We start from the raw sequence: 18,214 nt of genomic DNA, 5'->3' as shown, positions 1-18,214 counted from the left end.
ATCAAAAAACTGGACCCATGGAATTTCTCGAATGCGTCACTTCAGGTGCAGCCGTGTCACCGGAAGTGACGCGGAATCAGCTGTTTCGACCCGATTATGCATACTGCGCATGCGCAGTACCTGTATGATCCCTCAACCGTGGTGTGCATACACGGATACGACGGAAGGGGAATATACTAGTGCGCCATACTAATTGGCACCTTTGCTGCATAAAATGCATGCAAGTTGGTATTGCTTATTTCACATAGACTCAGAGGTTTCGCGTTACGTTCGCGTGACACACCTACACACTGCAGCTGACACACTAACATGTCGCGACACACAGTTTGGAAAGCTCTGCTCTAGTCTTCTCTAAACAAGCTATTTATAGCACGCTCATTGGCCATTCACAGAAGTTTTCAGGTGGATTACATGACACTGAACAAGCAGGACGTCTCCGGCAGTTCCCTCCCCCCCCCCACTTATTTTGTTTTTTAAAAAAATCAGAGATAAACTGGAATAACCCCCTGAATGGCGCGGAATCTGTAGCGTGTAATGCTGACATTGCGCTGTAAATTTGCCCAGGAAGGACTTTCCCTGCTATCGGAAGGAGAAGATCTGGTTTACTCCCAAGTAAGGGAGACCCTTCAATATGCTAGATTAGAGTTGTGCTTGTGATTCTTTTAATTTTTTTCTTCTTTCTATTAGTTTGTGCTAGTAGTTCCCATGTTCAATGAGGCTTACTCCCAAGCAGGGCCGGTGCCAGACTATTTTGCGCCCTAGGCAAGGCGAGCTACTTGCACCCCCACGTCCAAAATTGCCAAGTTCAATCCAGCTGTTCCAGAAAAGTTTCTGAACTATTATATTTTCCTTTTCTTGTGTTTTTTTTTTTAAAAACAGCTAATTTGTATAAAACTTAAAGGTCAGTACTGTGCCCCTCTGAGGTCTGCGCCTTAGGCGGCTGCCTAATCAACCTAATGGTAGTGCAGGCCCTGCTCCCAAGTAAGTTTTCCAAGGGTTGCAGGCTTACAGGAAAAAAAACATTTTTTCATGATAGCTTCAAAATTTTACGTCTCTAGCATTAGTTGATGTTTTCTACAATCCTTTCCAGCATTGCATGCTAGATGGACATTAAAGTAAAACAGCCTGTTTTGAAGTGGAGGCTGCCTCTGTTGTAGCCAGCAAGGTGCTTTTGGAATTATTCACCCAGTTCATTGTAGTGGTGCTGCCATCCTTTAGGAAAGACAGGTGATAAGTGTTTTATGGCCATGTTCCAACTGGAAAACTTTGGGATTTTGCAACGAAAAAGCCAGTGTTTTGGAGTGTTTTGCAGTGTTACTTCAGACTAGAACAAGAACGATGGCTCATAATGAAGAGTGGAAACAAAGACAGTTGAGGCCAGCATTGGGAAACCTCTGGCCCTCCAGATGTTGATGAACTACTACTCCCATCATACCTCATAATAGGGCAGGCTCGCTGGGGCTGATGGGAAGTGGAGTCCACGAACATCTAGAAGGCCACAGCCTGATTCACCAGCCCTGGTTGAATAATAGGTTCTGCCCCATGTTGGGTCAATGGTCTCTCTACACCTGAAATCTTCAGGCCTATCAACTAATCCCACATTCCTTGAAGGTAGAGTCCAGCTGTGAGGATGAACGTACCACATAACACCTTATACAGCCGTATTTTCTTCCATTTCAAGAACAGTGTTAAAACACCACAGTTGTGCAGCCACATGCTATGTATGTATGCTCAGAGGTCGGTCTCAACTAAGCATACCTAGTTATACAATTATTGTTATTATATTATTATTATTGTTGTTGTTGTTGTTGTTGTCTATACCACCCTTCAGTAAATACTTCCAAGGCAGTTTTATAACAGAAAATGTCAACTCTACAAAACCCAGCTAGGAATACACCCCATTAATCTCAATGTAATTTATGTCCAGATTGTGTGTGTTTTAAGTATTTACTTCTTCCAAGTGACCTTATTTGCTGTTATGATCAGTGAGCTATAGCATGTAAGAGTCAAGATATTAAATCAAAGCAAAACTCCCATTTTCTTCAGATTAACGAGATTAATCATAAACTCTGCAGTATTTTTGGCACCAGATTAAAATATTCATGTTTATCCAGACATTTTGATGAGAATTTTAAAACTGGGCGTTTAACTCCACACAAATCAATTTGATTATTTCCTTTTTTTAAAAAAAAAAAAGTTTTACACCTCTGTTTAATTGTACTGTTATGTCATATTGTTTCTAGTGAACTCTAGTGAGCAACTGGAAGGAATGACCGTTTGGATGCCTTGAATAGCAAGCTCTCATTGGGGTTGAAGGTTTTGGGCAGGTGCCTGAAGGGAAGGGATAAAGCCACAGTTCTGGTGCTGCCAAGAATGCTCTTGCTTCTGCTAGCCTTCTCCTTGCTAGCCATTTCTGGGAATGGGGGTCCAAGCCATAATAACACAGTCATCATAGGCATGAGGCTGGAGAACAGCACCAAGCTAGGGACTGGCATCTTGGAAAAGGGGATCATTCAAGTGGTTGAAGACAGCAACATCCAACTTCGGATTTATGGCCAGGGCATCCATGAACTCACCTGGCAGGTCGTCTACTTTGCTGAGATGTCTGCCTGGGATGCTGCAGCTGGTGTCCTGAGCAAGGATCCCTGCTCTGAAAGGACCAGTGACTTGCTGGTGCAGCCGTACAGTCTAGACGTACGAGATACATCCGCAGTGCTGTCCGTGATCGTCCAGACCCTGCGGAAGGATGTCCATGACAAGAACTACGTGATGTGCCTGGCGGACGGTTCTGGGAAGCCACGGAACTGGCTCAAGGACCCCGACTCGTTTCTCCGAGTGGTCGAACATGAGACCTTGGGCCTGCCCTTCTGGCTCCACATCATCCTAATTTTTCTCCTCTTGGGGCTGTCGGGCATGTTTAGTGGCCTCAACTTGGGCTTGATGTCTCTGGATCCCATAGAACTGCACATTGTGCAGAACTGTGGCACGGCCAAGGAGAAGAAATATGCCACCATGATCGAGCCCATCCGCCGGAAGGGCAACTACCTGCTGTGCTCTTTGCTGCTAGGCAATGTCTTAGTCAACAGTTCCCTCACCATATTGCTTGACATTCTTTTGCAGGGAAACCTTGTATCTATTGTGGTCTCTACTTTTGCCATTGTCCTCTTTGGGGAGATAATCCCGCAGGCCCTCTGCTCCCGTCATGGTTTGGCAGTGGGGGCCAACACCATCTTCATCACCAAGTTTGTCATGTTGCTCACATTCCCGCTCTCTTACCCCATCAGCAAAGCCCTGGACTATGTGCTCGGTAAAGAAATGGGCACCATATACAACCGGGAGAAACTGATGGAGATGTTGAGGCTGACGGAACCCTACCTTGACCTTCTCAAGGAAGAGCTGAATATCATCCAAGGAGCCCTGGAGCTGAGGACCAAGACCGTGGAGTGTGTCATGACCCCCTTACACGATTGCTTCTTGCTCAGCAATGATGCCATCCTAGACTTCAACACCATGACGGAGATCATGAAGAGTGGTTATACCCGCATCCCCATCTATGAAAAGTCAAGGCCTAATATCGTTGACATGCTGTATGTCAAGGATCTAGCTTTTGTTGACCCTGATGACTGCACTCCACTCCAGACAATCACTAAGTTTTACAAGCACCCGGTTCATTATGTCTTCCACAATACCATGCTGGATGCCGTCCTTGAAGAGTTCAAAAAAGGTATCAAAATGGGGGATCCAATCTCAAGTTCTGGTTCTTTTTGTAAGATTGATGATCTTTAGGATAGTTAAAGGCGGAGGCCTAGGGGCCAAATCTAGCCTTCCAGGGTACCTGAGTTAGCCACACCCCTTTCCCCTGGCCCTACGCCCTTCCTCCAAGCATGGATTGTTTGGTGGTTCCTGGATTTTGTGCTGGTTTTCCTTCATTCTAAAATGCTGAAATGGCTCTTAAGGACTCTATTATTATTATTATTTATTTATTTATTTATATAGCACCATCAATGTACATGGTGCTGTTCAATGTACATGTGACTCTGTTCAGATGACACACTAAGCCACGGTGGTTAAGCATTTTGAGCTAAACATTATGGCTTAGCGTGTCATGTGGCTACGTAACTACGGTTTAAACACACTCACTCACCATTTACTGCAAAAGGGTTAGCAGCTCAACCATGGCTTAGCATGTCATTTGAACAGGTTCAGTGACTGGCAGTCACTAATATTCTGGGTGTTTTGGCCCCACCCCCTTTGTCTTTGGCTCCGCCCGCTAGGATTAGAGAAATCCACATTCAAATCACCATCAGACATGAAGCCACTGTGTGACCATGAGCTAGTCACCACCTCTGAGCTAATTTACCTTACAGGGTGTTTGTGAGGATAGTATGGGTGGGGGAGTTAAATAATAATAATAATAATAATAATAATAATAATAATAATAATAATAATTTATTTCCTTGGAGAAGAGTGTGGTTTTAAAAAAGTAATAAATAAAATGAAAGAAAGTGAGATATCCCCCCATTTTTTTTAAAAAAAATACATCAACAGTAGAATTATTTTTATTACCTTTTTCTGTTGAAAGTAAAGGAGTAAAGGTGGATAGGGGAAATGTGGATCAGGAGCCCACCCATTTTCAAAATGGAAGCAAGGCCTGTCTATAAAGTGTTGTCAGAAAATCTATTATGTGATAAGAAGGCAGAACAGCTTTCCTCAACCGGGAGCTGTCTGAATGTGTTGGACTACAGGCTCTTCTACACAACGCATTTATCATGCACTCATCATTCCCTACTCATAGTCATTTACAGGTTCTTTAGATGATGTTGTAACCTGCCAGGTTCTCTTCTGTGTCTAACCAGCACTTTCAGCAAGTTTTTTTTAGAGCAGGAAAAATGTGGCATTTAATTGTGAACGCAAAAGAAAATGTGTTTTCCACTTGTGTATTTCCGCTGCTCTGCTGTACCACAGTGCCACCTAGAGATCATGTACCAGAAATGTCAGAGAGGAAGTGATCCTCGTGTAGTACTTGAATCCCAATTCTATGATGAAACTGGAAGTAGATGCAAAGAATTAACAGCCGATTAACAGCCACGAGTAGAAAAGTTGTACAACCCCCAACCTCTCGCAGCCAGCATATATGGGGATGCTGGGAGTTGTAATCCTACACATCTGGAAGGCAGCAGGTTGGGGAAGGCTGGTGTGCTGCATATACATGTGACGTAACATAAAGAATGTCCAGGCAATGAAATTCTTACTGTATTACTTATTGAATATACTTCTTAAAGTTTTTAATGACAGTAAAGCCCAAGGAAGGTTTGTTTTTTTAAAGAACCATCTAGGATGACCCTGACCACAGTAATATAACGAAAGCCAGTGTGGTGTAGTGGCTAAAGTGTTGAACTGGGAGTTGGGAGATCCGGGTTCTAGTCCCCACTCGGCCATGGAAACCCACAGGGTGACTTTGGGCCAGTCACAGACTCACAGCCCAATCTACCTCACAGGGTTGTTGTTGTGAGGATAAAATGGAGAGGAGGAGGATTATGTACGCCGCCTTGGATTCCTTGGAGGAAAAAAGGCGGGATATAAATGCAATAATAAATAAAGTCTATCCCACAGGTAAATCCCACCTTGCTGTTGTCCAAAAGTTGACGGAGGCTGAGCATGACTACATCTGTGAAGTGGTGGGTGTGGTGACCTTGGAGGATGTCATTGAAGAGATAATCAACTCAGAGATATTGGATGAATCAGATATCTACAGTTAGGTTCCTTCCATGGTTGTATTTTTTTTCCTAGAAAATAGCAGTGTGTGTGTGTGTGTGTGTGTGTGCGCGCGCGTGTGTGCAAGACACACCCTACATCAGGCTTCCCCAACCTGGTGCCCTTCATATTGTTTGGACTACAATTCCCATTAGCCACAGACAGCACGGCCAATGGGCAGGAATGATGGGAGTTGTAGTTCAGAACAACTGGAGGGAACCAGCTTGGGGAATGCTGTTTGCTACAGAAATGGATGCGATAGTAGCTCACCCAGCCTGTAAGCTTTTCTACACGAGGCATTTATTGTAAGCTTGTGATTTCTTACTTTTGGTTGTTCATGAGTTCTTTAGATGGCATTGTGATCCTCCAGTTTCACTTAGGTTTTTTCAAGAGTGCTTCCCTGTTTTTTTTCAGAGTGGGGAAAATGGGGTATTATTTCCAAAAAAGGCATTTTCCTACTTGTGTGATTGTGATATTCCATGCTAGCACAGCGCCATCTAGACATTATGTAACAGAAAAGCGCTTTGTGTTGAGCTCAAATCTCAATTCTGCGACGGAACTGAAAGTAGATACAGCAGTTTACAACCTCGGGTAGGAAAGCTCTGTCTCAGAGACTGCTGCCATTGCTGCAGCAAAGCGGGTGGCCACGTGTTCTCTGCTTTAGAGTTCTCTCTTTGAAGGGCTGTCCAGTCCAACTCTGGTTTGAAAAGGAAGAAGCATACTACTACTACTACTACTAATACTAATAATAATAATGGATCGAGGCGGGGAACAACATTGAATACAAAAATACATAAAACTGATTAAAAACATATAAAACAAATACATTATTAAAATAACAGCCAAACATCTTAAAATTTGACTGGGTAGGCCTGCTGGAAGAGATCAGTCTTTATAGCTTTTTTTGGCAGACAGTGAAGTGATTTTAAAGTTGCCTTCCATCCCTGTGCAGTGCCCACAGAGCCCCTCCTGTGATCGTGCCCACCACGGCAACTTTTGCGGAGTGACCTTTGCTTTGCTTTCCTCCTTTGCAGCGGACAACCGCACCAGAAGACGTGTCGCCACCTCAAGGAAGTGGGACTTCTCGGCCTTCAAGGGCAATGACAACGAAGCAAAGATCTCCCGTCAGCTGCTCTTGGCTGCACACCGGTTCCTCTCCACAGGTATGAGCCCATATGGTCCACCTGGTCCATTCCGGAGGAGAGGCCACCTAGCACGACCAAGACATCCATTGTGCCAGATAACTCTATGTATAGGTGGAAATGTAGATATAATAAATAATGATAAATGAAATAGAAATACAATATATCTCAGCATGGTGGTGAAGTCTGACTAGGAGATCTGTGTACCTGCTCAATCATCTGCTGTCCAGGTTCTAACTGTGGATGTACAACTTCAAGACCCCTGCTGCTTTCCCTTCTTATGGTTCTTTGATTTTAAACTAGACTTGGACTGAACAACTGTAGATGGGCATAACTGTGGCTTTTCAATAGGAAGCTATTAATCCTTTGCATCTACTTTTGGTTTGTCGCAGAATTGAGATCCAAGAACTACAGAAGGAGTGTTTCCTTCCCTGCTTTTCCACTACATAACCTAGGTGGCACAGTGGTATAGCTGAATAGTGCAAATACCCAAGTAGGAACAGTGTTTTTTTCCATCATCAGAAATAATACTCCATTTTCCTTGCTCTGAAAAAAAAATCATGCCTTTGGACTCCTCTTAATGAGCGATTTGTAGCACACTCATGATTGGCCACTCATTGATGTTTGTGGGTCCATTAAAAACAGAGATACTACAATATCTAATTTATTGTGGTATTTCCCCAGCATAGCAGAGTTATATTTTTTCACCACTAGATGGCAATGTTTCATTTAATGGAATAGCATTCCCCAGAGGGGAAGTTTTCAAGTCAAAATCACTTGGTCACTTTCTAGAGAAGCCCATAATGAACGTAAAAGAGAGCCTGGTAAGAGTGCAGGTTTTTTTAGAATCACCTTTTATCATTTGACTAGACTTGCACTGGATAGCCCATCAAACAGAGGATACTGTCAAATATTTATTTATTTATTTATTTATTATATTTATATACCGCTCCCCATTGAAAAATTTCGGAGCAGTGTACAAGGTAAAATGAAAAACAAAAACAGAATAAAAACAGTTAAAACAAAATTTAAAAGAAGCAATAGAGGACTGTCCTCTATAAAGTAGGACACCGGGCCAACCTAGGGTAGCGATTCTGTTGGAATGGCGCAGCAGGACATTTTTTTAGCAGAGGGTTGGAGAAGAAGCTCACCATTTCAGGAAGAGGCTCACTCTTTCCGGAGTTTCCCTTTGGCGACTCTCTGACTCCCCTGCCCTCTTTCCATCATACAGAGGTCCTGCCATTTTCCCCAAACATCATCTCAGAGAAGTACCTGCTGCGTCTTCTCAACCACTGTGATGTCGTCTGTGAGTTGAAATTAGATGACGACAACAAGAACGCCCTGGGCCATTACTTGTATCAAAGGAATAAGCCAGCTGACTACTTTATCCTCATCTTGCAGGTATTTTCCCAACTCTCTAGTCCACCCTTCCCCAACATGGTGCTCTGCAGATATTTGAGTCTTCACCTTCCATCAGCCCTGGCCAGCTGGGCCAATGGTCAGCAATGCTCTACCGCTCTCTCCCATCAGCACCTATCACATGACCTGCCCAATATCATAATGCCCTTATACAAATCTACACTGGGAATACTGTGTACAGTTCTGGTCACCACCCCTCAACCAGGATATGTCTGGGACTGTTTAGCTTAGAAAAGAGGCAAGGAAGGGAAGGCATGGTGTGGAGGAAGTGGATTTCTTTAAGCCTCTCTCATAATACTAGAGCCCAAGGTTATCCCATGAAGCTGACTGGCGGAAGATTCAGGACAGACAGAAGGACGAATGTCTTCACACAGCGCCTGGTTAGATTATGGAATTCACTACCAGAAGATGTAGTGATGGCCACCAACTTGGGTGGCTTTAAAAGAGGATGAGACAAATTCACGGAGGATGAGGCTGTCAGAGTGGCTGCTGGTCACAATGGCTCTGTGTCACCCCCAGTATCAGGGGCGGTGTGCCTCTCAATACCAGTTGCTGGAGAACATGTGCAGGAGGGTGCTCTTGTGCTCATGTCCTGTGTGTGGGCTTCCCAGTTGCGCCTGGCTGGCCGCTGTGGGAACAGAACGTTGAGCACGACTCTTCTTGGGTACCCATGTAGCCCACTACTGTACCACGTGCCCCATCCAACCTGTGTGCAGCATCTGTTTGCCATCGATACGTATCCAGCAGAATAAGTAACATAATCTTTAAAAATAAGATAAAACACTCACAGCCACTGTGTTTTATTTCATTCTATCCCAACCCCCTTTGGCTACACCAGTCCCTCCCATCACTGCCACGACCCATCGCTAAATGAACTGATTCAAAGAAATGTTGTGCGATGTATTTCCTCTGAACATGCACAGAGTGCCAGCCCCAGGCAACTGCAGCTTGAGGAGCTTGGCTTACTCCCATGGTATCCCCACGTGAGCTTAAGCCTCCAAATCTTCTTCTTTTAGGGATGTGAGCTTAAGCCTCCAAACCTTCTTCTTTTAGGGATCTGAATCGTTATTGTCCGCAGGAAGGACTGGGCTGCATGGGAGTGGCCTGTGCACAATTCCAACTGCAGGGAGGTCCCAGGTGTGGCACAGGTGTGGCCAGTTTGATCCCTCTGTGCTGGAGCAGCCGGGCTTAAGGCTTTAACGTTGCCTCCCTGTTGCAGGGGAAGGTGGAGGTCGAAGCTTGCAAGGAAAACATGAAGTTTGAGAATGGACCTTTCTCCTACTACGGGGTCATGGCCTTGGGTCCGTCCACTCCAGGAGGTAACCTGCAACCCCTTTCCCTCTGCATTCACCCCCCCCCCTTCACCTGATAGCTGAGCCCGTAGCACTCTCTCAACAATCCCAAATGACCAGGAAGAAGATGGCAACGAGGAGGGGATCCTGCAGCACTGTTAACTGGGATTTGGGGAAGAGGGAGATCCAGCCCTTGGGTGTGCAGCACCGTTGTAAGCCCTGTTACTACTCTGAAGGAGGGTAGTCGGGGGAGAAGAACAGCCTAGAAGTGACCTGCTCCCTCCTTCTATGCCGTTTGCCAAAATAATAATTGAGCAGAACTAGAGATGTAAAATTTCTGGAAATTTTGAAGCCATGGGAAAAAACACGGTTTTTTTCTGGGGGGTTTCGGGAAAAAACTGACATTTTCAGAAAAATTGAAATAATGCAATATTAGCCCTTTTTACAGATTGAAATTCACTTTGTTACTTTAGGAACATAACATGTAAATATGTCCAAGTTGGTTTGGCATAAAATTATTACATTTGGTATATTAAAAGTACAGTGCATTAAAACAGTTATTACAAATTTAATTTACTTTTTTACTTTTTGGGGGTGGGTGGGTTCAAATGGATTTACAAGCTCCTGAACTGTTAGGAACACCTGAACTGTAAGGAACCTGTTTGGTCCTGCCAGTTTATGAGGAGCAGGCAAAAAAAATCAATTTTAAAAAACAACAGAAGAAACCACCAACATTAGTAACAAAGAAAATTATTTACGTCTCCACTAGTCCTCCAGTGTCAAGACATAAAGCCCCCATTCCCATAAAAAGAACTGAGAAAAAGCGAGGAGGACCAAGATTCAATGAATATGCACGAAATTTAATTAGACTCATTTTCTGACCTATAGCTATCACTATTAGTTTCAGTCTCTGCTTCCGTAGCAGTGCTCCCTAGAGGCAGAAGTGCATCTTGCTCTTGCATTTGAGAGTTGTAGTCTCAGTTTGCAACCTAGGACTTGCTTGTCCTTGGTGCACAGAAATTGTAATAATCTGAAACTGTACAGTTTTTAGAAATCACTTGGAGAAGTAAATATCTGAACACCTTGTCTTAAACATTTTATTCATCATGCTAAAATAAAACATGCTGTAATATGTTTTGTCTTCATATTTTTCCAATTTGGGGAGGGGGACCAAAAAAAGGCATCAGGGGGAAAAATGGGAAAAACCTGGTTTTTTTTCAATTTTTTCCGGGCTTTCACATCTCTAAGCAGAACTGGCATTTTTTGAGTTGAAGATGAGCAGCAGTATTCTCACGAAAGGGTGCATGGGGGAAAGGCTGCAACACAGCGGTAGAGCACATACTTTGGTTGCAGGAAGTCCTGGGTTCAGTGCCTAGTACCTCCAGGTAGGGCTGAGACAGACTTCTGCTTGAAATCCTGGAGAGCCCCTACCGATCAGTGCAGATGGACCAATGGGTCTGGATTAATATAAGGAGGCTTCCTATTCTCCTAAGAATCATGAGGACTGGAACCTTACTTTATATTTGTGGGTGGGCGGGAATCATAGCTCAGTGATAGAGCACATACTTTGCAAGCTCATGGGATCAAGCCCTGGCATCTCCAGGCTGATCTCGTGTACCTGCGGAGTAGCAGTATTTTCGCTCAGCGTACCTGTTCTGCCAAGGAGTTGCTCTCAACAGGTTCTGTTGCGCCCAGGAAAAGACAGGAAGTGGTGTTCGCAGCAGCAGAACCTGTTGATGTGGCAGAAGCTTGCGTGTCTAATGGAACACAAGTGCAGGCGCCACCCTCCACACTTGCCAGCACTACCCACAGGAGCAAAATAAACGCCACCGCTATTCGTTGTACTCTGTGGCTCTCGGAATCTGTGAGTGTTTGCTCCCCCTGTCCATTCCAGGTCTTCTCTTTGGTTCCTGGGAAAGTCTCTCACAAATCACCAAAAAGAGAGGAAAGGTATCACGGAAAAAAGAAAAAGGACAAAAGAGGACATTGATCTGCATAAAATGTGCATACGCTAATAATCCAGCTGTTCTTTCATATTGTTACAATTACTGTAATTTAAATAGAGCTACAGTCCATCTCACCAGACGACCACCACCAGGTGAGCTGTGTGCCTGCCTGTTCAGTCCGCTGTGCAGGTGCTAAGTGTGGACAGGCAACAGATCTGATGGTTCTTTATCAATAATAATAATAATAAATTTATTTCTTACCCGCCTCTCCCTTTGGATCGAGATGGGGAACAACATTAGAACAGGAATCAATACATCTTAAAAAATCATGATTTAACATTGATCTGGATAGGCCTGCTGGAAAAGGCTAGTCTTTAAAGCTGCCTTAAAATCACACAGAGAGTTAATTTTACGAATCTCCTCCGGCAGGCCGTTCCACAATCTGGGGGCGACAGAAGAAAAGGTCCTCTGGGAAACTGATGTCAGCCTAGTTTTAGCTGACTGAAGTAAGTTCACCCCAGAGGACCTGAGTCTGCGGGGCGGACTATATGGGAGAAGGCGATCCCGCAGGTAACCTGGACCCAAACCATTTAGGGCTTTAAAGGTGATGACCAACACTTTGTACTTTGCCCGGAAACTAATTTAAACCGGACTTGGACTAGACAGCCATCCAAATAAAGGATGCCTTCATATAGAGGATGGTCCTCTGACAGCCCTTCAAAGACAGGACTGTGCTCTGTAAAACAGGACACGTGGCCACCCTACGTTCAACAGGACCTTATGTCCTATGAGTTTGCAAAGGCAATGATTTCCATGGAGCAGCGAGAGTAACTTCTCTGCTTACCCTTTTTGGGGTGCTGCTTCTATTCTGGAAACTACCTTTGGGATCTCAGTTAATTGTAAGCATCGGCTCACATGGCACATTAACCTTAAACCAGGGCCGTATCCTGATCACGGGACAAATCTATTCAGGTGGGTCTGTGGTGGAAGCGCTTACTAAAGTGCAAATGGCCTGTTTCCTTGGTATTTCTGCTTCTAAGTTGTAGCCATTTCCCGAAGTCCCATACAAGTCACAGGAGCCGTTTCAATCAAACGGCTCCTGTGTAAACCGCCCAGAGAGCTTCGGCTATTGGGCGGTATAGAAATACAATAAATAAATAAATAAATAAATAAATAAAATTATTATTTGTAACTCCACTTCTGAAATCCCTTCATTGGCTTCCAATTCACTTCAGAATCCAATATAAACTTCTCCTGTTGACCTACAAAGCTTTTCACTGTCTAGCTCCTTCCTATCTCTCCTCTCTCATCTCACACTATCGCCCCGCTCATGCTCTTCGCTCCTCTGATGCCATGTTTCTCACCTGCCCAAGGGTCTCTACTTCCCTTGCTCGGCTTCGTCCATTTTCTTCTGCTGCCCCTTACGCCTGGAACGCTCTTCCAGAACATTTGAGAACTACAAGTTCAACCACAGCTTTTAAAGCTCAGCTAAAAACTTTTCTTTTTCCTAAAGCTTTTAAAATTTGATTTTGTTCTGACTTTTACTGTTAGTTTTACCCTACCCAGTGCCTGTTTACCCTACCCTGTGCCTGTTTGCATTCTCTTCCCCTCCTTATTGTTTTACCATGATTTTATTAGAATGTAAGCCTATGCGGCAGGGTCTTGCTATTTACTGTTTTACTCTGTACAGCACCATGTACATTGATGGTGCTATATAAATAAATAAATAAATAAATAAATAAATAAATAAATAATAATAATAATAATAATAATAATAATAATAATAAGGCCAAGTTCCAAATAGCTCCCGTTCTCCTCAATTTCACTCCCCCAGGGAAGTAAAAAAAAAGGAACTAAGGAAACATTGTTGAACAGCTGTTCATTGCCAAGAGGTTGATAAAGCCAACAAGAAGGAAAGCAAAGTCGGGAGTGATGAATTCAAAAGTAATAGGCCGGGGGGAGACACTTCGGAAGAGATAACAGCAGATATCAGTATATATTTTTCCCTCCTGGGTGTCTTTGGAGGCTGAAGGCATTGCCAGAGCAGGTACTGGTATGGTGCCATCTAGTGGTTTGATGTAGAAACAGTTTACATAGGTAGGTAGGTGCTTCGGAAATAAGGGCCAAACCAGACAAAGCTCAGAATTACATGGCTTCTTTTCTTTCCCTTCCTTCCTTCCTTCCTTCCTTCGTTCTTTCATTAAAAAGGGGGGGAGCAAGGGAGAGAGGGACGTTTAATGGATAACAGGCCTCCATCCCACCATTATTTCTGCCATTCCTCTCCAGAATTTGGCCAGAAGAGCCCTTTAAGTGAATTCCTGTTCAGACATGGCCATGACTGAACTCCTCTCCATTTCTTTGGTCTTGCGTTAGAGGGGAGCTCCCCGTCTCGCCTCAGCAATCTGAATCGCGTTAGCTACGAGTACATGATCCCTTCCTTCAGCAGCACCATCAGCGCCAACCAAGTTCTCCCCAGCACCAGCCTGCAGTATATGGCAGACTTCACTGTCCGTGCCCTCACGGACCTCCTCTACATCAAGGTAAGGCTTAGGTGGGTTTGTCTGAGGCCTGAGAAGGGGATTCTGGGAAAGGTGATGGGTGGTCATGCCCCAATAGACAGATAACAGTATAGCCATCCTTCTCCCATAATGCTAGCCCAGTGGAGGCTGGTGGCTTCAATGTCAGTGGGGCAGTAAATACGGACCAGGTTTCAACCAGAACCAGTCAGAACCCTAAAGGAGAGTCTTGGAGGCTGGTGGCAATAGCTGTTTATTGATAGTGATTCATCAGTCAAACGTTTTATCGCACGCTCGCTGCTGCTCACTTATGGATGTGCATGTGTCCTTTAGACAATGATGACGTCCTCCTCCAGCTCATTTTTCCATGGCAAAATTGACTCCCCCTTTTCCCCCTGACTTTTTTTTTTTAAGGAATGTGCTGCAATCTCCTGCTGTGTGCAGGAAAAGTGGCGCAATACAAAAACACCTCTGAATGGGCCACTTATTTTATTTATTTATTTATTTATTTAAGGATTTTTATGCCGCCATTCAGCCAAAAAAGGCTCTCATGGCGGCTTACAAAAGTATTTCTTGACAGTCCCTGCCCACAGGCTTACAATCTAAAAGACATGACACAAAAGGAAAGGGGATTGGGAGGGAGGAGGAGGGGGGGGGAAGGAAAGCAAATTCAGGCACTACAATCTTAGTTGGAAAGTTCAGCATTTACAGGTGACAGCAGGAGGGAGGGGGGCTCTCAGCTGGAGCTGGACCCAGGCACGGTGGAGAGGTGCCTGGCTGCTGCTTCCTCCCTCACTGGTGGCCTCTCCAGAGACACTTGGTAGCAGGAGGGAGGGGGCTCTCAGCTGGAGCTGGACCCAGGCATGGTGAAGAGGTGCCTGGCTGCTGCTTCCTCCCTCACTGGTGGCCTCTGCAGTGACAGTTGGTAGCAGGAGGGAGGGGGCTCTCAGCTGGAGCTGGACCCAGGCACGGTGGAGAGGTGACTGGCTGCTTCTTCCTCCCTCACTGGTGGCCTCTCCAGAGACAGTTGGTAGCAGGAGGGAGGGGGCTCTCAGCTGGAGCTGGACCCAGGCATGGTGAAGAGGTGCCTGGCTGCTGCTTCCTCCCTCACTGGTGGCCTCTCCAGAGACAGTTGGTAGCAGGAGGGAGGGGGCTCTCAGCTGGAGCTGGACCCAGGCACGGTGGAGAGGTGACTGGCTGCTTCTTCCTCCCTCACTGGTGGCCTCTCCAGAGACAGTTGGTAGCAGGAGGGAGGGGGCTCTCAGCTGGAGCTGGACCCAGGCATGGTGAAGAGGTGCCTGGCTGCTGCTTCCTCCCTCACTGGTGGCCTCTCCAGAGACAGTTGGTAGCAGGAGGGAGGGGGCTCTCAGCTGGAGCTGGACCCAGGCACGGTGGAGAGGTGACTGGCTGCTGCTTCCTCCCTCACTGGTGGCCTCTCCAGAGACAGTTGGTAGCAGGAGGGAGGGGGCTCTCAGCTGGAGCTGGACCCAGGCATGGTGAAGAGGTGCCTGGCTGCTGCTTCCTCCCTCACTGGTGGCCTCTGCAGTGACAGTTGGTAGCAGGAGGGAGGGGGCTCTCAGCTGGAGCTGGACCCAGGCACGGTGGAGAGGTGACTGGCTGCTTCTTCCTCCCTCACTGGTGGCCTCTCCAGAGACAGTTGGTAGCAGGAGGGAGGGGGCTCTCAGCTGGAGCTGGACCCAGGCATGGTGAAGAGGTTTATTAGCCTTTGTTTATTTCTTCTTTCCCCTTTGGAAGAATGAGGAAGTGCAGAGAAGCGATGGTAAAGAAACACGATCCCCCCCCACCCTGGTGTGAGAGAGAAATGGAGCCGATGGAAGGCAGTGGATATTTAAGCAGCTCTAGGCTGATGTGCCTGTTCTAAAGCAGTGCCGGTAGCCCCACAGTGCAACGGTACACCTTTGCAGCTCCCCAAGGCTGCTACTTGCAGCCGGTGGTGCAGCTAGGAACTTCACGGCAGCCTTTTAGATGGACAGGTGTGAAGCACACAATGACAGCCCGTGTAGTGCAGTGGCTAAAGTGTTGGACTGGGAGTCGTGAGATCCGGGTTCTAATCCTCACTCGGCCATGGAAACCCGCTGGGTGACTTTGGGCCAGTCCCTGCCTCTCACAGGGTTGTTGTTGTGAGGATAAAATGGAGAGGAGGAGGATTATGTACGCCGCCTTGGGTTCCTTGGAGGAAAAAAGGTGGGAGATAAATGCAATAATCTATATATATATAAAAGCCCAGACTGCGCCTCCAAGGCAGTTATAATTTTTGCCCTCTGGCGCCGTCTAGGGACGTTCCTCAGAACTGCAGCCTTCTATGGAAGTTCCAAGTTCTGAGAAATAGTTTTTGCCCTCTGGCGCCATCTAGGGACATTCCTCAGAACTGCGGCCTTCTATGGGAGTTCCAAGTTTCGAGAAAGATAACTGCCAGGAGCTTCCGGCCTCGCAGAGGGGCCAAAACCCACTAACCTCCTCACCAGACTGCTCCTCTACACCTGTCGTACAGCGGGCTTTTTTGCTAGTACATACATAAAAGGATACGTGCAAGATTATAAGTGCAAGACAATTGCCAATATGTCTCAAGTTTCTGCTTTCTTTTCCCTCTCTCTCTGTCTCTGTCTCTCTCTCAAACAGATCAGACGGAACCACTACCAGAACTGTCTGATGGCCTCACTAGTAGAGAGCAGCGCTAGTGATAACCAGCCACCTGAGCAGGAGCATTTCTAGGTTCTTCAAAAATCCGGGGCCCATGACATGAATTTGCATTTGCATATAAGTTGAAGAAGGGGGCAGACAGTGTGCACCTCTTACAAAAGTAAATGTTTATTTGTTGTTTCAACCATCATGGTCATATCAAATTTACAAATGCATACACCAACAATACAGATAAGCATACAAAAACTCTATAGTACAAAAGAGTAAAATGCAAAAAGATACGAGCAAAGGTTTTCATTAGAAGGTGACCATAAATATGTAAAAAATAGTTTTAATACAAAGGATTAAAATAAGAGACACTAAGAATTTACATTGAAAAGTCCATAAATGTATCAAGATTAATACTACTGATACATTAAAACTTCATGTTAAGTTTCATCGTTACAGTTCACCATATTGACCTCTGTGAATCTTCTTCTCAACTTTTGGGCAGCCAGTGCGAATCTCGCAACTTTCTCACAAATTTGTCAGCTCATAGAGCAAATATATAGCTTTAACTTGACCATCACTGTGAGACATATCTCATAATAGACTCAAAATAAACTTTGTCCTAGATTCAGAATACAGAGAACAATATAGTAAATAGTGGTAGAAGTCCTCTACTACTTGAGCACATACATACATGCCTTAGAAGTGTGCACTGATCTCCCACCCCCAACTGCAATTCAGACCCCGATTCAGCAGTTTGGAAAACATCCGGCTTTTGCTCAGGCCAATTTGGAGTCAATCCGCTTCAGCTCAGTACCAAACCTGAGTCAAGGTTCAGAAAATGGAGTCTTGATGCTTCCTTTTGACTATCATGGAAAATTAAAACCAAAACACTAACCTTTTTCTCTTGCTCAGAATTGCATGGTAACTGCAGGCATAGTAGCCCCATAGGAGGAGATCATGTCTGCCAAATGTCAGAATGATAGCCACGCAGGGGGGTTGTGCACGATACTTATTTCCCTATGTTCCTTGTGGACCACAGTTCTGAGATATCACTAAATAAGAAACCAGCAAAGTTTCAAAAGGATAGGTGCAGCAATTCATATGGAAGGAGACTCCTCCAATTCGGAGGAGGGGGTAATTTGCTTTCCCTTCCCTTCCACCTCCCTCCATGGTTTTGGGGTAAATTTGTATGAAAACGCACATTTATGTATTTATTTATTATATTTATATACCGCCCCATAGCCGAAGCTCTCTGGGCAGTTTACAAAGGTTAAAAACAGGGAATATTAAAAACAAATATACAAAAATTTAAAACCATCAAAAGCACAAAAACAACAATATCCATTTAAAACAACTATTCTGGGGTCAGTTAAAAACTCAGCACATGTTGTTAACTGCCTGGGAGAAGAGAAAAGTCTTGACCTGGTGCCGAAAAGATAACAATGTTGGCGCCAGGCGAGCCTCATCGGGGAGATCATTCCATAATTGGGGGG

The 18,214-nt window shown here is 45.2% G+C and overlaps 1 protein-coding gene across 1 annotated transcript; it reads left to right on the top strand.

Annotated features, from left to right (window-relative positions):
• Positions 1-2,388: 2,388 nt before the first annotated feature.
• Positions 2,389-16,802, top strand: LOC134408325 (metal transporter CNNM4-like). Its single transcript, XM_063140578.1, has 7 exons — positions 2,389-3,724; positions 5,614-5,754; positions 6,789-6,917; positions 8,128-8,297; positions 9,535-9,634; positions 13,927-14,093; positions 16,710-16,802. The coding sequence occupies exons 1-7, from the start codon at positions 2,458-2,460 to the stop codon at positions 16,800-16,802; spliced, it is 2,067 nt and encodes a 688-aa protein (XP_062996648.1). The 5' UTR covers positions 2,389-2,457.
• The last annotated feature ends 1,412 nt before the right edge of the window (positions 16,803-18,214 follow it).

Source organism: Elgaria multicarinata, chromosome 13 (genome assembly GCF_023053635.1).
Source record: "Elgaria multicarinata webbii isolate HBS135686 ecotype San Diego chromosome 13, rElgMul1.1.pri, whole genome shotgun sequence".
NCBI classification, from domain to species: Eukaryota; Metazoa; Chordata; class Lepidosauria; order Squamata; family Anguidae; genus Elgaria; species Elgaria multicarinata.
Note: the sequence above shows the minus strand (reverse complement) of the source record. Positions and strands in the feature narration are given on the sequence as shown.